Source organism: Pyxicephalus adspersus, chromosome 5 (genome assembly GCF_032062135.1).
Source record: "Pyxicephalus adspersus chromosome 5, UCB_Pads_2.0, whole genome shotgun sequence".
NCBI lineage: Eukaryota > Metazoa > Chordata > Amphibia > Anura > Pyxicephalidae > Pyxicephalus > Pyxicephalus adspersus.
Genome location: NC_092862.1, coordinates 75,019,783 through 75,040,200, shown reverse-complemented (window position 1 = coordinate 75,040,200; position 20,418 = coordinate 75,019,783). Strand labels below are relative to the sequence as shown.

The 20,418-nt window shown below is 35.8% G+C and overlaps 1 protein-coding gene across 2 annotated transcripts in view; it reads right to left on the bottom strand.

Moving 5' to 3' along the window:
• Nucleotides 1-20,418, bottom strand: part of GABBR2 (gamma-aminobutyric acid type B receptor subunit 2) — a 306,705-nt gene that overhangs the window by 272,142 nt on the left and 14,145 nt on the right. The window contains exon 2 of one of the 2 annotated variants that reach the window (XM_072411882.1): nt 15,322-15,663. The exons of the other annotated variant lie outside the window; for it this stretch is intronic. Coding sequence (XP_072267983.1) covers nt 15,322-15,567 — 246 coding nt within the window. The 5' untranslated portion in view covers nt 15,568-15,663. The remainder of the gene's footprint in view (nt 1-15,321; nt 15,664-20,418) is intronic. 2 annotated transcript variants of the gene reach the window in all.

The following is a 20,418-nucleotide window of genomic DNA, read 5'->3' as shown; positions in this document are numbered from 1 at the left end:
CTGTAACTCAGGATAATGTAATGTTCACCTGTATAAGTGATGCTGTATTTTTGTGTTAGTAAGATGTGTCAAGCTTTAACAGACCGCAAGAAATCATTATCTAACATAAATAAAGTGCAATATTTCACACAGCTGGGAGAAATATCAGCATGAAGTCAGGTCAGTATATTTTTCACCCTTTTACAAGTCAAATTGTAAATGATAAACGCTATCAATGTTTTTAGATGCATACGGTTTATAGGTATTTTGATAAGAAAAAATCTTCTTCAAGCAGTGTACAATAATTTTAGTAGCTAATTGTACTTTGAGGGTAATAATATTAATCAATCTATTGAATTCCTAATGGATCTAACTTTTTTAAAGACATAAAAGGAAAGAATAAAGTTATGGTTATAAAAGCAATCAAATTTACATCAACATACATCTAGAATAACTTTTAAAACTCTGTAATGCCGTAAACTGCTGCAGTAATGTGAGCAATAACGCCATGAAAAGTGCTGCATTACTATGTGCATTGGGGTGATGAAGTGCCATTTATTCTGAACTAAAAATATCAAGTGCCCAATTAGGTAAAATGTAAAGTGGTATAAAATACTTTAAAGTCAGCCATACCTGCAAAGATTTCACCATAAATTTACATTTACAGCTGACCACACAACTAAATAATGGCCCAATTTTAGGAAATCTGCTACTTACCTACACCTATATTAGTGTAAAAGTCAGAAGGAGAAAAAAATAAGATCTGGCAAAAGATCTAGGAGGCCAACACTCCCAGTTCAAGTTTCTTTTAAAACTTCAGCAAATAACTAATCAAATTAGGTTTCAGATGAGTGGATAGCATGAAAGACATGTACTTACTAACTTCTTTTACCCAGGTACACTTTATGTCTGGATTTAAAATACTTTAAAAAGTCTACTACATTCATAAAATCTAGAAACCAACCCCATCTTGCATGCAGATTCAATATACCTCAATATAAGCCTAGACTTAGATTTGACAAATTCTGATTTTTTACAGAATAATGTGAATACTGTGCTGAGTGATATTTAGGTACCTTCTACAGGTGGTTCCCTCCTATGTTTTCTCTCAGCATCCTATTGAACACTCAATGTGGAAATGACCAACATAAAACTAATTAAAGATGGCCAGATTTTTGGAAGATGTGCCCAAAAAGGCAAGCAGTGAATAAATTACTAGAAACCAGTGTTTCCTGCCGTGGTATAATGCCTTTTTCTGCACTGTATCTTTTTGTAGAGCAAGGCTTTGCGATTTCAAAACTCCCCCTTATGACTGGTAATCTGAAAAATCACAATGTAGCAGCAGAGGTTCAAGAAAACACAAATTCAGGGAATAAATTAGGCACAAGGTAGGAAGGAAGGAATGAAGGAAGGAGATTCTTGCAGTGCAGGTCCTGGGGGAAAATGCTTCCTTTTTAGCAAGAACAGTGAACTGTACAATGGTGACAGCCCCACATCTCACTTTTGGACTAAAAGTCCAAGGCAGCAGTGCCTTAGATGAATGTACACTGCAGATCTACATGTATGAGGCTTAAGGCACAAACAATACGCTGCTATTGTTCAGGAGTAATTTACTTCTAGACATGCCTTATGAGATAGCAGACATTCAATGTTGGAGGCCAGGTCCACTATAACAGAAAGGGAACCCTTTAAGCATAAATTACTCACATTACAGCACATAAAGCAATTAACACAATTTATTATAAATAAAAAAATCTTGGCATAGTTTCTACACTCTCTTTACATAAAACTTTGCATGCCACTCTATCTAGTTATTTGTCCATCGCAAATGTAGGATCATTGTAATTCAAACCTACCGTAAATCTGAATGCTTTTAATAATCCTAGAAGCAAATTAAGGACATTAGGTGAATATATGACTATTAACAAATTCATGAACTGTTGTTCATGAATAGCCTCTCTAATTGCATGTGATATATACCACACCATAGGAGATATTCAAAAACCCCTTTTTAGATGCTTTTGTTGAACATTCGCTTTGATAAACTACTTACAATGAAGTAAAAAGCATAATAATTATACTTTTTTTTCTACTGATCTACAAACACCTTATTTTGTTAATTACAACGGTGAAAGAAACATTACAAACAGCATGAGATGAAAGCAAATACAGTAGCGGTTGGAATCAGCTATGTCATTGAAAGTCAACCATAGCTAAATCAAAACCCTTTAATTTTCTTCAGGCAGTCCATTAGGTAACTTTACTTGTCTGAAGATAGGTGACACTTAAACTGTTTAACGGTGACACAATAGATTAAAAAGACATTTATGCAAAAGGGACCTGTAATTCATTTCCATTATCCTTGTCCTTTCCTGAATATGACATTCTATATTTGGGGAGGACACTAAGCCAGACATATCATAGTTACAACCAGGAAAAGCTTAGGTATTAAAAGAGAAGAGGCTGCCCATGACAACCCCCTTTCTTTGATAATTGGTGTTAGCGGCAGCCACTCTGGCTCCAGTAATCACTGAAATCCCAGTGCAGTTGTAAATATAATCACAGGGGTTGGAGCACTACCATATGTGGATTTGTATAGAAGATAAAGGAATACAAATTTCTAATGTCAACAACCTAACAGGTACAGTAGATTTTATGTAATTTTTCCAGAAAAACTCTGCTTCTTCTTTTTGTGCTCCTGGTTTTTATTATATATAAACATACTGATATGTGTGTACAGATTAGGATATTTTTCCTACACTTCATCACTATGCATTTTTAATGTTATAATATACTGTATATTCCATACATAACATGAAAACAGCAAAATATATTAAATGACGCAGGAGATGATACTGGCTTCCAAGGCATTCCATTCATAGAGCTGTGAAGTGGTTAAATGATGAAAAGTATTAAATGCATTTTAGCTGTATGGAAGCAAATTTAGACTGTTGCCATAGTAACCAGTGCTACGAAACCTGTGATAGCAGGTTAAGCTTGCTGTTAGACTATCACGATACAATATTTAAAAAAGAGGATTTTCCACCTTATCCTAATACGGCCTTAATTAGAAAATTTTTCCTTGAGATTCATGGCTGACATAGTTATTTTTTTAAAGAATATATTCAAAATTTAGACTTACGAGTGGGCTAGGTGGCTCCCATCTTTCCTTCCTTTATCATACTTCTCATGTCAGCTAAAACAATCTTTTGGTAAACCATGCAGCTTCTAGTAATCATTTACTAAAAGTATATGTCAAACTAGAAACCTAATTTAAATGTTAATTCTGCCTGTAATAGCATGGTTCTTGCAGGGATGCCACCTCATGGGCAGCACTCAGGGGCCAATGCTTTTCAGGGGAGGGGAGGACCCACTGATTATGCTCTATGGGGGAAGGGAGCAACCCTGGCCACCTATACTTTTCAAGAAGGGGAAGAAACCACTGTGGATCATCAGTGTTTTTAGGCAAGTGTGAAAAACCAATAATGACCACCAATGCTTTTCAGAAGATAACCAACATACTCCACTTTGTCCCCACATGGGAGGGAAAAAGCAGTAGCATGGGACACAGAAAAAAGTGTTTTCTACTGACCACTGACGGTCTATAATTGTGGTCTCCACTAGGGGACTGTTAGTGAGGTCTTCACTTTGGTGTATTGATGAGGTTTACACTGGGAAAACCCTGCCACTAAAGGGTCTATCACGGAGGTCTGCACTGAAGAGATCTCTCGCTGAGGAGTCTTTGCCCCATTAAACCATGCCCTCTTTCCCCAGGATACAATATGCACAGAACATTATGCTTTCTCACAGTTTCCCTTTTTATGAATTGGGAAAAATGCTTTAAGCTTATATAATTCCCTCTATACCGCACACATATGTTACTATAGTAGTTTTAAAGTAAGCCTAGGGCAATGGAAACTGAGACAATGATGGAAATATACACAAGCAAAATTTGTCTTAAGTGTATATTGATTAGAATACTCAGAGATATAAGCTGCTGAAATAATATATACATTTTCACTTTTCCTGAAAAATACACATTTGGCCTTGACCCAATCCCTTTTCTTGTGGCACTGGTAAAAACTAACCATCACACAACAAACCTGAAGAATTTTGAAGCTGGAAGAAGTGCAATCAACCTCAATGTTGATGGTAAAATTTGAATGTTGCATGCAAGTTGTCTGACTATATATTTGGACCTACTGATCATTTGACAGGCAGTTTATATTGGGGCTGAGCTGGAATCTCCAAGGTTTGTAACAGGCTGTCTTTAAAATACTGTATGTCTAAATCCAACAGCAAATATTTACAATATTGCAGCTTACCATTCCTTAGATGTGGTGTATGGATTAGCATTCCTTTCTAGGCTTTTTTAGGCACCCTAGGGGGAAGATGACCATGTTTCTTTGGTTATTTGCTTAAAACACACATTTCTCAGACTTCATAACACTTTTTTTTAACAACCCTATGGGATGATAAATCAGCTGATCTCCTAAATTATTACTTCTGTATGCTTTTTTTTCTTTTTTGCTCTAATTCAATAAGCGATTAGCTCTTCACTGATAAATGTTGTTATCATATTTGTGGAAATGACATTTGTAGACACTGTAGTTGATGTCTGAAATTCCTGTATATATAATACAATTGAATACATTTTGACTATACCATGTGAGAGTTTTCTTGTTTTTCATGTAACTTTGCTAATAGAGATTTGATACAAACAGAAATTGAACATGTGTTTATATTTTACAACCTGACACCTAAGCTGTTCTAAAGTCTTATACTAAACTTAAACTTAAAAAGCGAAATAAATTTACAATTATGATATAGGAATGGTTGGTGGTTACCTTCATATGCAAATGAGTAAATTATGTCCTTTTGTCAACTCGGGTTCCAAACACAAATTGGTCATAATTTAAACACAGTGTTTGGCTTTGGTGTATAATAGCACTGATGCATAATTTTACATTGTGTCACTTTCTTTGTTATGCACATGGACAATGATGCAGCTGCCAGGCACATTCCTGTTGTGAATGTTAGCTGCAAATGTTCATGAATGTTAATTGTGTACTTCATTTACTGCAACATGTTTTGTGACATCACTCTATTGTCCAGGTCTTTCAGCTCAGGAAACACAACTATTTTATTAATCAAAAAAGTCTTAAAAAATGCATTCTCCTACTCGGCCAAGAGCCAGTGGCCTTAAAAGCAAAGAAACTTGCCAAAAGAGAATTTGTAAATTTCAGTGTTGGAATGTCATCCATAATGAATCCCACAGGGAACATCTCACATTAATGCTCTGAATTAAGCCAAATACAGAATAAGACATCTTATTTTATGAGAAAAAAGAAGGGCAGCGCTACATTTCAAATGGACCCAAAAAAGATTTTTTCATGGCTATTCTCATTTACATACAATCCCTTGGGAGACATATTGATACTGAGAATATTATGAACCTTCACTGCTTCTTTCATTTCTAATATGAGAAAGAAATGAATTGGAGGTTTGATAAGAACAATTATCTCTCTGGACAAAAAACAAGTCCTACTTCCATTGGCTGACTGTGAACAAACCTATCTCCACTGACTGTGAATATTCTCCTATTTTTCACTCTTACCAAGTGTATGTTGGTCAGCTTTACAAGTCTCCTATGTATCTCTGTACACTAACCTTTATTTATTTAAATCACACCTTCTCATTTAGTTGAGGAATGACAAAACCTGTGTGTAAAAACTATTTTTACTAAAACAGAGTATCCTCACATTTCCACCTCCCCCCTACATTCCTGTGTTGCAATTTTTCATGATCTTTATTTAATTTTTTATACCCTTTTTTAACCCCTAGAAGTCACATTATGGTTATGAGGGTGTAGACAAGGTGGGATTCTGCCTAAGGTAACACAAAACAGAATACAAAAGTCCAAAACAGCCACATTTTCAAAGTATCTGACAATATTATTCTATTTATTTACCCATATATATGATGGAATTGGTGTTGTCACCAAGAACAGAAAGTTACAGTTAAGTTGGATCACCAGGTATAGTATTGATAAGCTGAAATATATACATTTTTGGTTTGGGGTTAAGTGATTTAGAGGAACAACCTCAACAAGCAATTGTAACAGAAATGTAACTAGACTAACTGAAGTAACTACATGGTTAGGCAACACAGCTGATAATTCAGCTCCTGTGAACTTCAGAGAACTGAATGATACCAGGAAAAATAGAAGAGATGTAGGGGTAAAACAAAAAGCAACTCAATTCCCACTCATACTACATTTTAACAAAGTTAAAAAGCAATACTACACTAAAAATTCAAAGTAAAACAACACCATTATTACCTGTCCCATGTTCCATGTTGAATACATTTTTCCTATACCTTTCATGTTAACTATTTTTTATACATCTTTTCATCCATTTCTAAATATCTAGTATTTTGTATGTTAAATTGGAATTCCTTCGTGGATCCTATTTCTTTTTTTATTTATTAACCACTCTAATCTGAACATACTAATCTCCATTGTTTTCCAGACTGGTTTTTATTGTATGTTTGCCTGTTTGACTATAAATGTCTTGCTCATCTTTTTGAAAAATAAAAATAGTACTGTTACTTGAGAAAAAGTAGGATTCTCTTTTGGTGTCCTTTAATAATATTGCAGCTGTGAATTTTTAAAAGAAAAATATGTATATTACATGCTAGGACTATCTAAATATAGCACTATATACACTAACACAATATACACAGCAGAACTATCTTTGTTACCTAACTAATAATAATCTAACCTTGAATCAATAAATGTAAAAAAAAAAAAAACAGTAAGTATGAGCTGTACTTGTATGTGTGAAGAAGATTCTTCCTTCTTCAAACACTTCATCTTTTTTACTCATGGGAGCTTTGTGAGTGGTTATAAATGGGAAAGTGCTGTAATATATCTCTCCAGTTAAAACTTCATTAATTTTGTATTCACTTCCATCCAGAATGCACTTTCCTAGCTAAATAACTTTGACTAGAGTGATCAAGGCTTAATGCAGTACAAAATTTGAAAGAGGAAATATAAAGCTGATATATATTTTTATATTTATCTATTTACTTGTTATGCGTGTCATCACGTAGAACACGTTTATGTATGTTATTCATGCGTTAAAGGCTTAGGCAAACAAGCTAGCATGTAAATATATTCCTACTTAGGCTAGGATATGTTAAGCCATGGTTCAGTAATTTACCTGTGAAAAACAGATAATTTGAATGTATAGTCAATTTAATAAACATCAATTTATCCATTACCAACTAATTTTTAAAGATGTAGACCTCATAATCAAATCATTAAGCCATTTTCTTACATTACCAATTCAGCTTTGAAGGTTACAGTGAGTGATGAGATAATGGGCCTGATTTATTGAAGCTCTCCAAGGCTGGAGAGGATACACTTTCACCTGGGTAATCCAGCAAACCTGTAATGTTATAATGGACCTCATCCAGGATTGAAAACAGTTTGTAACAAATAGCAAATAACTTTTAATAAATCAATTTCAGGTTTGCTGGATCACCCAAAAATAACTGTTGAAAGTGTATTTCCTTCAGCCTTAGAGAGCTTTAAGAAATCGGGTCCAATGTCTCTAAACAAGGTCCTCTAATGTTGAGCTAACAATAGTCTATATAGTAGCCCTTATCACCTTTTTAACATGGAGAAGCAGTTCTATAATTACTATATCCACAACCCACAATACATTAGGATGGTGGTCTGAAGGAAGAATGCTTCTTATGTAGTTTATCATTGGGAAGAATGTTACCCCTACAAATGAAGATGAAAAGGATTATCGGTGTCAGTGGTAACTGACTTGAGTGGCACCAAATGTTCAGTTCTCATGAAACCCCTAGCATTCTCTGGAGGTACCCTAGGGTTTCAAACAGGCTGAGAAACACTGCTATAAAGTACAGAGGTCAAAAGTATGTATCATAAATTGTTCAGTGGGAGCAAAAATGTCTGGTTTCGGCATGGTTGAGGGGATGTCTGCTCTCAGTAGTTTTTTATACAACCACTCTCAAAGACATTTACCGCCTTGAGAAAGACACATCAATCCTTTCATGGTTTTTGTTGATTTTACTTTGATTAAATTTTTTTATCACCAATATACATAATACCTCCATCCTATGTTAAACATGTTTATGCTTCTTGAAATCATTTAAGGTCTTGCATGCATGAATACTTTTCTCTATTACATAAAACTCAAAGCAGCATTTTCAAACTTTAAGCACTCGCTGCTGTTTATGCATACTATAACATTCAGATGAGCTGTGTTACCTTTACCAATAGATTATAAATACACGTTAGTGAACTATGTAGAATTTACAATTATTCACAGTAAAAGCTGTGCAACACCATACAAGCTGTCTCAGTAATGTAACATGGTTCAAGCCTAGCTATACATTCAATTGAGCACTGTTATATTACTCTTTAAAGTGATCCCCCTAAATTTAATATTAAAAACAAATAAACAATAGGCTGCTAAAGAAGAAGTACCCAGCAAATACCTACAAAACATTTTATTGTCCCTGTTCTGATTGAACACTGGGTTGTTTTGCTGAAGTACTTTTGGTAGTGCTGAAATTTGTTTTCGGGATACCTGTTCCAGCCAGCGATTTCCTACACAACCAATGCTACAATTCCTGTTTAGGCATATTGAGCAGGGCAAGAAAGAGATTAGCAGTACTCTCAGATACCTAATTGCTATATCTGCTCTGCTGGAGGTATTTGCAGGTGGCCCCAAGATTTTCACTTACTACTGCTAAAAATGTCAAGCGATTAGGGTTGCCTATGTAAAAGAACGTTAGCAATGGCTCCTGGATAGGCAAAATATTCCCCTCTTTTTGGATGATATATTTCTTTTAATGGTGAAGAAAACAGACATGCTTTGAGACACTTTTCTTGATTTTATGGTACAGAAAAGCTGACTTTCTTTTGTTTTTTTCAAGAAAAGCACCATATAACGTTTAGGGGCAGTGTAACATGGTCAGCCAATACACATTCTCACCAGACAGTGTGATATATCTGAACATATCAAGGGCCTATTATTAGCTATGTAAATTATAATACAGTTATCTATTTTCTGTTTTCACTCAGGCTGATTACTATATAATTTGTTTACATTTCCTTTCAATTTATTGTGTATTCTTTAAAGTTTTTTTTTTTGTATCTCAATCCCTAAACTAAGCGAATGCAGAGTGAAAAGCCAATAAACCAATAATATTTTTTATATTACTTGTGTGTTTTTTTATTATGTAAATCTGTGATTTGCATGTGTACACATGCATGGCAATACCTGCTCCAAATGCAGTAAAATTGTAATACAACATTGTTTTTAATGTAATAATATCTCCACCCACATGTCCAACTTATAGATAACTAAGTGACAGATTTTATAATTCAGTACACAACAGTCATGCAAAATAAACAAAAATAAAGGCTACAATGAAGCATTCATTATATAAATTACATTACATACAGCTAAATTTAAATGCATGCATGCGTGTGTTTTATCCTAAATTTGTGAATACATGTACCAGTTCAATTTCATTTAGTCATCTTGTTTACCGTTTTTTTTTAGAATGTCCTTTCTAAATTAGAACTAATTCAAATGCCAAAATCCCATCCCGAAATTTATCCCATTGCCTTTGCAATGAATGGCTTTAGCACACTTTTCTACTTAAAGGAACTGAATTACAAAGCCGTAGACACCAAGATTGTATGCCATGCTGTGCTTGTCAAGAGCTAATTATAGTCCTCTGAAACCCCCATATTACCTGCTCTAATATTAGAATAGGAGTCTAGCTTAAAATAAAGAAGAAAACATACTTATCAGTGCACTTTAAAGAACTGCATTCTAGTGCTTTAAATGGTATTGGACAATTAAGCATTGCAGTATATAAATATTCAGATTTATTTATTTGGTATATATTAGAAATGTACAGAATGTGAACAATTTAAACAATAACACATAACTGATATTGAAATAAAACAATACAGGCATGACATTCTCATTAAAAAAAATATATATAAAAAGTGTAAAAATATGTAAAAAAAATGCAACAATGGTGGCACACACAATCTGTGATAAGTGTGTGGTATGGTGGCAGAAGTTCTGCAAAAAATGAGGATTAGTGAGAGGAAAGTGAGTTCAGTTCTTTGTGGAACTGGGTATCTGTATCTACTAGAAAGAGTATGAGAAGAATCACATACATGCAAGCTTTGGTTGCCTTTACTATTTTGGAGAACCCAAGTGGACACACTAATGTAAAGCAACAAATTCACTTTTAGGCATGTCCCCTTTTTTTAAGTTTTGTATTTGCCATCCTACCTCTCGTTGTTCTATTCACATGGGGAAGCAAAGTAATATATCTGGTATTTCTTGCACATGGAGGATGTGACTCACGTTTTTTTTTCCTTTAACAAAACAGCAGTTTCTTGAGGATAGATTCTCTAGGCTGCTCAAAAAACATCAAACATTTTTGGGCTTCATAATACGTACACTTCCTGCCCACACTTGAAAATGTTTTAGATTGTGAGTGTAAGGCCCTGATTAGTACCAGTATTCCCCAGACACCAGTCCCCCAATCTCACGCCGAGTCTTCACCTATAGCAGCCCCCGCTCAGCCTCGGGAGACTGGTTGCGTCTCCCAGCACTCGGCTGCCCCCAGGACTTGGTGCGCAAGGGATGGTGTCTGGAGATAGGCTGGCAGCTGACCAGGAGCCCACAAATACAGAGTACAGAATATTCAGGAAATACAGAAACAAGCCAAAGTCAAAACACAGGAGATCAGTCCACCAAGCAAGGGTCACAAGCAAAGGTCGGTCCAGGCTTCAAAGTTCAAATTCAAAGGCCAGGAGTTCAAATTAAATGTCAGTAATAGGCAAAGGTAAGGAACAGAGAAACACTCAAAATCACTCTAGCACAAGTAAGCCCAGCAGACGCTATAACAGGCAGAGAGACTGGGAGCAGAGAGGCTATAAAGTCCCAGCAGCCAATAGCAGCGCAGGACCGAGTCAGGAGCTGATCAGCCTCTAGAATCCGCTTCAGCTGTGCGCAGCCCAACAATGGATGCTGGGGATGCCAAAAATACATCAGGTTGCACAACTAAAGGGAAGCAGGGGCTGCTGCTATTTTAGTTCTCCTGGGTGCTCCAAATCACATTGCTGGACAGAACAGGGTTTTATACTGTGATGGTGAACAGCACAGAGTCGCCGGACAGAGCATTTCCTAACAGTGAGTTTATTTTTTAGAATTTAATATTGTTTGATGAAAAAGATCTTTAACCAAAGGATTTGTGAGCCCACCAGCAAATCAACGTAGATTTCTTCCAGCAGGACCCTATCCTAAGCTAACCCAACCTAATGTAGTCCACAGAGACAGATTGAGCACCAAACTGACACAAATAGAAACATGCCTCCTGAGATGAAAGTAGTACCATACAGAAACTGCTAAAAATATGTTCAAAGAGGAGGATGTAACCTCAACCTGTCCACAAAGACAGACTTATTAGCATACTGAAATTCCAGAAATAAGTCATAGAGACAGAAGCAGAAGCATATCAAAGCCTTGGAAGCATGAATGCCTTAAATCAGCCTTGACAGAAAAGAAGAAGACACAAAATACTTGTATATAATATTCACATGCATTTGAAAGGCTAAGTAAGCGGTTTAAGACACAACTACAGTATAAGTACAGTTTTAAGGCCAACATTTTGCCAGGGACTTTTCAGGAATTTTAAAATATGATCAAAGCCCCTCACACCCGATCTGCACCATTTCAAAAGAAGCAGGAAGCTGGTTTACATTGCCTCATATCCACTGACAGGCACCTGTCTCGAAAACATGTTCCTCCTTTAAATAATGTCTGAGGAGATTTACCTTTACTTCATGCCCAAAGGACTATAAATTTACTGGAGCAGGAAAAAAGGGGTGACCTACTGTAATATGGGAAACTAGAAAAAACACATTTGTTTGTAGAATGAGAAAAAGTCTATCAGAAGCCCTTCTTATTAAAAAAAAGGTTGAAATGCATCTAAAATACAACTTTCAAAACAAAGAAAAGTACAATAATTGGTACCCCTTTTAGTGGCCAGGTCAACGAATAAGACACAGCGATTAGCTAATTCACTGTCAGCTAAAGCGAATACGCTTGATCATTTTGTTCCAATGACACCTTTTCATGAAGTAGGATACATTAGGTAGCACATGAATAGTGCATTTTGAAAGTGATTTGTTAGGGACAAATTGTAATTGGTAGATGACTGGGTCAGAGCATATCCATAATGGTAGGTCTTGTGGAGTGTTGCCAGTATGCCGTGGTTATTACATACTAAATGTGTTATGACAACATAGTAGCAGGACAGTACAGTGCATAGCTCCAGACCAGACAGGGGGCCTGTCCTGACCCCTGACCACTGCTAAAAACACCTACAGTACATAAATGTCAGTACAGGACAATGACGTAATGAAAGAAGGTGGCAGGGTCTGATGAAGTTCATGTGGCTAACTGGGTGCATGTGCATTGGTTACCCAACCTATGCACATGCAAGAAAAAAACAGCATTGGGAGAAGGCAAGTCAGCAGAGGAAGGGTAAACCAAAGTGGTGATCACCAACCGTGGTCTGCAAGAAAATTTTGATGGTCTGCAGCTGTGGCCGGTGTGCACCCAAGCAGGGTCAGGAGAAGGACTTCGCTGGGGGGGCGCACCAGCCAGAGCCGTAGACGATGTCCCCCGTATGAATCGCAGGCTCGGGGAAGTGGCCGGGCTCAGACCTGCGATGGGAGAGTGGGCGAGTTCGGGCATCATGACGTCACTATGGGGGAAGTTTTTTCCCCTTTGAGTGACACCCGGCTCCCCGCGCATAAACAGTCCGGAGCCAGTAAATTTAGTGGTCCGTGGGTCCAAAAAAGTTGACGACCAATCAATTAATACAAATTAATGTTACTGAGAGGCAGATTATCAGCTAGCATTATGGACTGTTGCTTCAATCTGCAAACCAACTGCCACTGTAAAAACATTTAAATTCTGAAGTAAAATACAATGAATCCACAAACAAACAAATATATATACAGAGATAGAGATTTTCTTAACTTTTGATAATGGCACAAGGAGCCCTGCCAAGTGCCTGTTGTGGCAATAAGTGTGACGCCCCTGTGGATTATTACATATGGTTGCTTAGCAAAGTGCTGTGATTCTAAATAATGATTCTAAAAAACACTGACTGTAGCATCTGATTCAGTTGATTGTACAATGCCCATTTACTCCAAATAGATCCTGGGGTGAGTGAAGCTAGCAAATATATATGGAGTATAATATATATATATATATAAATATATATATATATATATATATATATATATATATATACATGCACATATGCACCAAGGCTGCTATCAGTTATAGCTGCTGTGTTGCTTTCAAAGCTAACTACACAGAAGTTATACCAGGTTCAAATAAAAGAGGTAATGAATGGTTAACAATACACGTCTGGGTTTGTCAATATTATCCTGGCTTTAACTTTTCAATCTGTTTAAAAAAATATTCCAACCTAAACAACATGAATACTTTTCATATTTAGATTTGAATATTGTTTTGGAGACATAGACATATACTATGCCACAAGCAATGTTACCCAGGATTTCCGTACTTCCTTCCAGGTTATATCTCAAAATATTTTTTAAAAAGTCAACTTTTGCCGTATAAGTATTAATGCATTATTATTATTTGTTTTAAAGAAGGTAAATATTGTTCATTTTGTAATGCAAATGGTAAGGTAATATGTGCATTGAACAGTAAATTTTGTGTAGTTGATTTAATGTAGGCACATTTATTTAAGTTTAACTAAAATTGAAAGAAGCAGAACACAAACGATAAAACATCTGCTTGTATATTTTATATCACTTAAGACAATATATGTTTCGTAAATCTCATTTTTTTATAAACTTTATGCTGAGACTAACAATGTATGTGTATTATTACACATGCAAATAGTTTAAGAATCAATGCAATTAGTAAAATATACACAAATAACTTCTTAAATCTACAGCTTTAAATACAAGATCTCACATCTCTGGTTGTATACCAGTAAAACAAAATAGCCAAACTTGTATTATATTAATGTTAAGGAGTTAATACATTGTAATACCATTCCAGTCTTTAAATGATGTGGAATACATTAACATAATTCAAATACTTTTATTTTTAAAAGGCAGCTTTGATACATTCATACTGCAGTATAGACAAATTAACAATCCTTTTTTAACACCTAAAAATTCGAACTAAAATGAGACCATCAAGTTGGCATAGTACATGAAACCATCATGTTGGCATAGCATTCATTACATTTGACTGGTGAAAAGTCATTTCATATGTTTATGCAGGATTAAATATGATGTCTGTGTCAGCTAGACTAAAATCACATTCTTTCCTCCATGTGTCAATCAGTAAGAAACTGAAACAGGAATTTTCAATAAAAATAATTTTGAAAGGAAGTGAAATGGGCATAGAAAATGTGAAGGCCATTACTCCATCCATTTTGTAATTGTCATCAATGACATAAGACACATTCTGTAGGAATTAAGTCCCAAATACATAATTTAATTTTACAGTTTAATAATTCTTGAAGCTGCATTATAATTTATCTTTAAGTAAAACATAAAAAGTAAAAGGTGAACGTAAAACAAAAAATAAACACTGTTTTAACATCAACAAGTCAAACAGCAATGGCTGACTAATCAGCCGTGACTTTCTGATAAAATATTATACAGGTACACAAATGTCAAATGACTCTTTGTTGTCTTCATGTGTATCAACGCTAATGAAATGATACCCGTTACATCACGTTCATATCTAATGCGTACAGAAACCTATTATATGAATGAAAATTACAGACATTTTACAAACAATGTAATACAAACTGAAAAATGTAGCCTTATCTTAGCAGAAATAACCTCAGAAAATGTGCATCTGCAATGATTATATTTCCATCATTAAACAGGATATGAAATCAAGCATCTAAAAGTGTTTACACTCTAAAAACATATCTACAAATCTGCACAGTTATATTTTCCTAAAGATTGCATTCAAAGTTGAGCTATGCCCTGAAGCTTTACATTGGTTATCTCTGTTAAGGCCTGCAAAGAGCTAAGCTATTATTTTGCTAAGTTAGTAATAAACACTACTTTTTACCCTTCAGTAATCCTAAAACATTGAAAAATATGTTCACTTGGGCAGTAATTTTAGGAAATATTTAGAAATGCACTTTAATGATTGCATGTAACAATGAGATCTCTGAAGAATTGCATGTTTACTATACCTGTGTATCTGTAAATGTTAACTGCAAATGGTAATCCTTTAGGATGCCAGAATGGCTGATTAAATGTTCCAAGGCTAGCTGGATGGCAGGCAGGACACCTGCGGTAAGATTTGCTGGGCCCATGAAGCGAGTAATAGGCAGGAGCCCAAGAATTGATAAGCCAATAGGATTTGATTCACTGGAGAACGGAACCATAAACAATAAATATATTCCAAAAATTCCCCTCCCCTTCTTCCAAGTCACCATGTTTTGCACTCGGTCTGACGCTCTTCTTCCCTGGAATGTTCATTACGAAAGCCTTGGAAGTTGAAGCTGTCTGTCAACATCGTCTTCTGTGTGTGTCTAAGAAAGGGATGACTGTTATTAAGGGATAAAGAGCTCTCAGAGCTCACCAGAGCTGGCAACTCTGCACTGGATAGTAAACCTGTTTAACAAATCCGTGGCTATAGATAAACAGTGACAGAAGTGCTGTCAATGAACACCTTACTGTTATATAACCTTCAGAGAGTCTGCTAACAAGGAGTTATACTCAATGCCATGGCTGAAGAATTCCCATAGTAGTTTATTAAAGTAAGAGTTTATATTCCTTATTTTAAGGAAGTCTAATTCCCACATTTATCCCATTCTTTTATAAAATAAAAGTAAGTAATAGTAATTGTAGACCTGCTTTATGACGCTATATATATAAAAACACTGATTTGATGACGACCCTAACATGCTTTTGTAGTGCTCAATGCAAAAATATTCCCGTTAAACTTGCCATATGTTTAGATATATAAAGTATTTACAGTAAAAGGCTGGCTTTACAAGATAATAAAAAATAGATTTCCTGGTCTATATCTCTACCATTATATTAGAAATAACAGAATAAACAAGTGTTACTGGGTTCATGGCTTTGCAGGAAGCCCCATCTATCCTTAATTCAAGACCTTTTTCTCATCTTTGTAACTTAAGATCTGTCTTGATAAGTATATTAGCTAGACAGAGCTTAATGTCCATAAGTGAGTTATACGAGGTACAGCATTTGGATTTAATTTAAGAATTTGTAATAGGAGGGAGATGCATTAGGCCCCTAATTAACATTAACATTTAGTGTCTTAACAGATTAGTAACAGCCCTGAATGAAATTTTGTTTCTTCCTTCTTTAGGTCTGTCACTAGGTCAGTGACAGACATAGGACTGAGAAAATTGTGCTGCTGCATGGGGACCCTCCACACCCAACAGGGGCTCCCACAACAGCCAAATTCCAAGCTTGCACAATCCTTTTCAATCAGGATCTCATCTTAGTTCAAAAAAATCTGCATTTTCTGCAGTCAAATAGAAAAGCTTTTGCCAGAAGACTATTAAAAATTTCAGATATTTTAACATGTAAAGTATTACACCCAAAGGATACTCAACAGTAATCACAAAGCTAAACCAGGTGCCTTACATTGACAAATGGTTAATAAAAAATTGAAGATATTGGAAACTACTGACCCAGGATCTCTTCAGTGCTGCTAACTGTGATCCTTGCTAAAAGGAATCCTCACGTCAGATTGGCTGATTTTATCCTTAAGCAAGTCACATAACTAGTCGCTTATACCCTAATATGTTTGGCCAGCATGGAACTAATTTAGTCCTTCTGTTATTCTAAACTATCACAGCAAGACTCCCAACATTGCTTTATGATAACAAAGGCCACACTTGTTAAGCAAGCCAACCCATCCAGTTTTTAAATAAAGCAAAAGCATCACCAGTCCGCGAGTATTTTACTAAATCAGTGAGTTTTCCACAATTCATTTATTCAAGATAGATATCCTTTATGGGCATCTCAGTTGATTTCTTGTAAAGCACTATAGTGGTATGTGGCTATTTTGTGTGGGTACATATAAACTAGATACATGTTGTGCGGATCTCCAGGGATGAGTAATGAAGAGCAGAGTATACATCACTGCATTGGGTTGTGTCCCTGTGACAGAATGGGTTAACAATCCCAGGGGACGAGTTTTAGGGCAGAATCACAGCTGCAGCAGGATTAAGGGATATGTGCCCAGTTTCCTGATGCTGCAGCCACTTGCCTGCTCACACTGCAGAATTGGTTCATAAAGATCTAGTGCTTGCCCATTTGACAGCAGGCAGCAGTGAGCATTACGTAAACACTCACTGTTGTTGCGCTTTATTCCCTATGGGGCCCTCACAGGTAGATTGTATCCTACACACTGTAATCTGATGTTTGGCAGTGTCTTGCTGTTGTTAGGCCCAACTTTTTGGTCAACTTTTTGGCTGAAAGGAAGACACTTGCAATTTATTTTAAAGGTTGAAGAAAAATCAGTTATTATTTATCTGTTATGATGCTGCAAGATTATAAAGTTTATCAAACCAAAACTGACTTTTGAATTATTTGTAAAAAATTCATGAATGTGAAACAATCTCCTGGATAAATATACATAATATAAATGTACACACACATAAAATGGTTGAGCATAAAAGGAACTTGCAGGTCTTAAACAGGAGGTAAAATAGGGCATTACAAATTGTTGTACTATTATTGCATTTGGTTAATCCTAGGCAATCTCAGTTCCCATGCTTTTTCAAATGTCTACATTTTCTATAATTTTTCATTGATAGCTCCTATACCAGCGGCATGCAAAACCATTAAACTCTCATTAGACCTCTCCTTACCTTCTAGCTACCTTCCTATCTTCCTTCTTCCATATGTTTCCAAACTTCTTGAGCGCCTTGTCTACAAAAGACTGACTGATTACCTGAGCTCCACCTCTCTACTTGTCACTTTCCAGTCTGGTTTTCGAGCTGCCCATTCCACTGAAACAGCCCTTACTAAAGTAGCCAATGACCTCATCCAAACTAAGTCTTAAGGCAACTTTTCCCTCCCGCTTCTTCTTGATCTTTCCTCTACTTTTGACACTGTTGATCAACCCCTAATACAAATCATCGGCTCCATTGGTATCAGTGACAATGCTCTCTCTTCATTTGCTTCATGGTAATTTGCTTTCAATGGTAATTCCCCCTTTCCCACTCTCCTCCCTGTTGGTGTTCCCCAAGGGTCAGTTCTCTCAGTAATCTCATATCCCTGTTTGGCTTACATTATCATCTGTATGCTGCTGACACTCAAATGTATCTGTCCACCCCTGACTTGTCTCCTTCAGTCCTGGATAAGGTCTCATGCTGCCTGTCGGCCATCTCATCATGGATGTCTGACCGATTCTGGAAACTCAACCTGGATAAAACAGAACTCATCATCATCCCCCTGACGTATTCCTAACTGTTAACAACACTTTCACCTACGCAACATCTCCGAAATTTAAACTTGCCTACTCATCTTCTTCTGTCTTTTGAAACCACCGCAACTTCCCATCACTACATATCTCCCCTCCTAATATGTGTTAATTCCCCTACGTCCTAGATTGTAAGCTCTTTGGGGCAGTGTCCTCTCCCGTTTTGTGTCACTGTCTGTATTCGTCTGTCATTTGCAACCCCTATTTACTGTAAAGCACTGTGTAATATGTTGGCAATATATAAATCCTGTTTATTAATAATAATACTAATAATAATATCAATGTGCTGCCTTGAACTGTGGCCTTCCTAAAAAATTGGGCCTGATTTTGTTTCTTGTATTCAGTGCAGTTACAAGCAGGAAGATATGCAAAGTCTAATCTTGATAAAAAATAACAAATGCTGATCATTTACAATCAGTAACTGGTAAGATATCACTAAACCATTGTGTTTCAAAAATCTAATAATGACTAGTTTACCCTAATTCTTCAACTATGTCTATAAGATTTTATATCTGGAATATGTTTATTTCCCTAGGGGTTGAACTTGATGGACTTCTACCTGTATTATACAAAAAAGATAAGGTTTTCTAAATATGGCTGTACAATAAAATCAAACTATTTAAAAAAAAACAGAAATCTTTTTAGAGAAAATAAAGTATTTATCAGTTACCAAATGGCTATTATCAATGCACTGTGCTGTATATGCATACATTTCTTTTAAAGTAAATATGGCTTGTAGCTCAGTTTGAATATTAAACGCATTTTACATAACATTAATACCTCCTGCGGACATCCCTAATGACTCTAATTAGGAATTCCTCAGCTCTTGCTGTGCAGACATAAAGCTAAACATTTGTAAAAACAAATGCATTCCTTTATCTTATTTGCTATTTAAGCCACTACTAAACAATTATATAAAGCTGAATATCTTTAAAGTGAATACTAAATGTATACAATAGCAAAGTGATAACTGATATAAATGTGTAACAAAAGGTAATAAGTGCACTCTAAATGTGACAACCAATCACACTAAATGAACAGGAACAAAAATGTTTATAAAAGTAAATATTAGAATTTTTAATCAAATGTTAAAATGAAATAATAATGTTAATTTTGTTCAATGAAAGTGCTTGTTTATGCATTCGGTTTAACTTAATAAATACAATGAGAAATTGAATATTCTTGAGTTAAATGTGGATGTTGCTGTTGGGTGAATTAAATGTACTTAAAAGGTACTATCAAGAGATGGGTGAATGTACTTTAATATAATTATATATAATGGTATTAATAGAGATGGGCAAATGAACTGAAGTCACTACAAAGCAATCCCTGTGCATGTATGTGTAATGTAATGTGTGTTCACATCCCTATATTTGTTATTGTGAATGGAGTGCAGGGGACTAACAACTGAAAGGGTGTCACTTTATATTACAAAGCTAGCAAGGCATTGAGCTTGCAGAATTGGTAATGGAAATACTGACTTTCAGACAGACACCAAGGTACACTTGTGCTCCATTGTTGCTCCAATTTTCCGATGATTGTCACATCCCACATCCAATAAGAGAGCACCCCCTGTGTATCTTAAAAATGATTTTTTTAATTATTTTAACCATTTTTAGTCCTGAGTACTGAAATCACAGTAGCAACAGGAAGGGGAAGCTCATTATATTACATAAATTTGTACACAACCATAATACTTTATATTAACCACCTTGCAGTTAAGCCCGACCTTCGCTCGGGCAAAAAAAAACTGCAAGGATGGTTAAGCCCGAGATTTTGTACATCCATACTTACCTGGTCCCCCTGTGCTCATCCAGCGTCG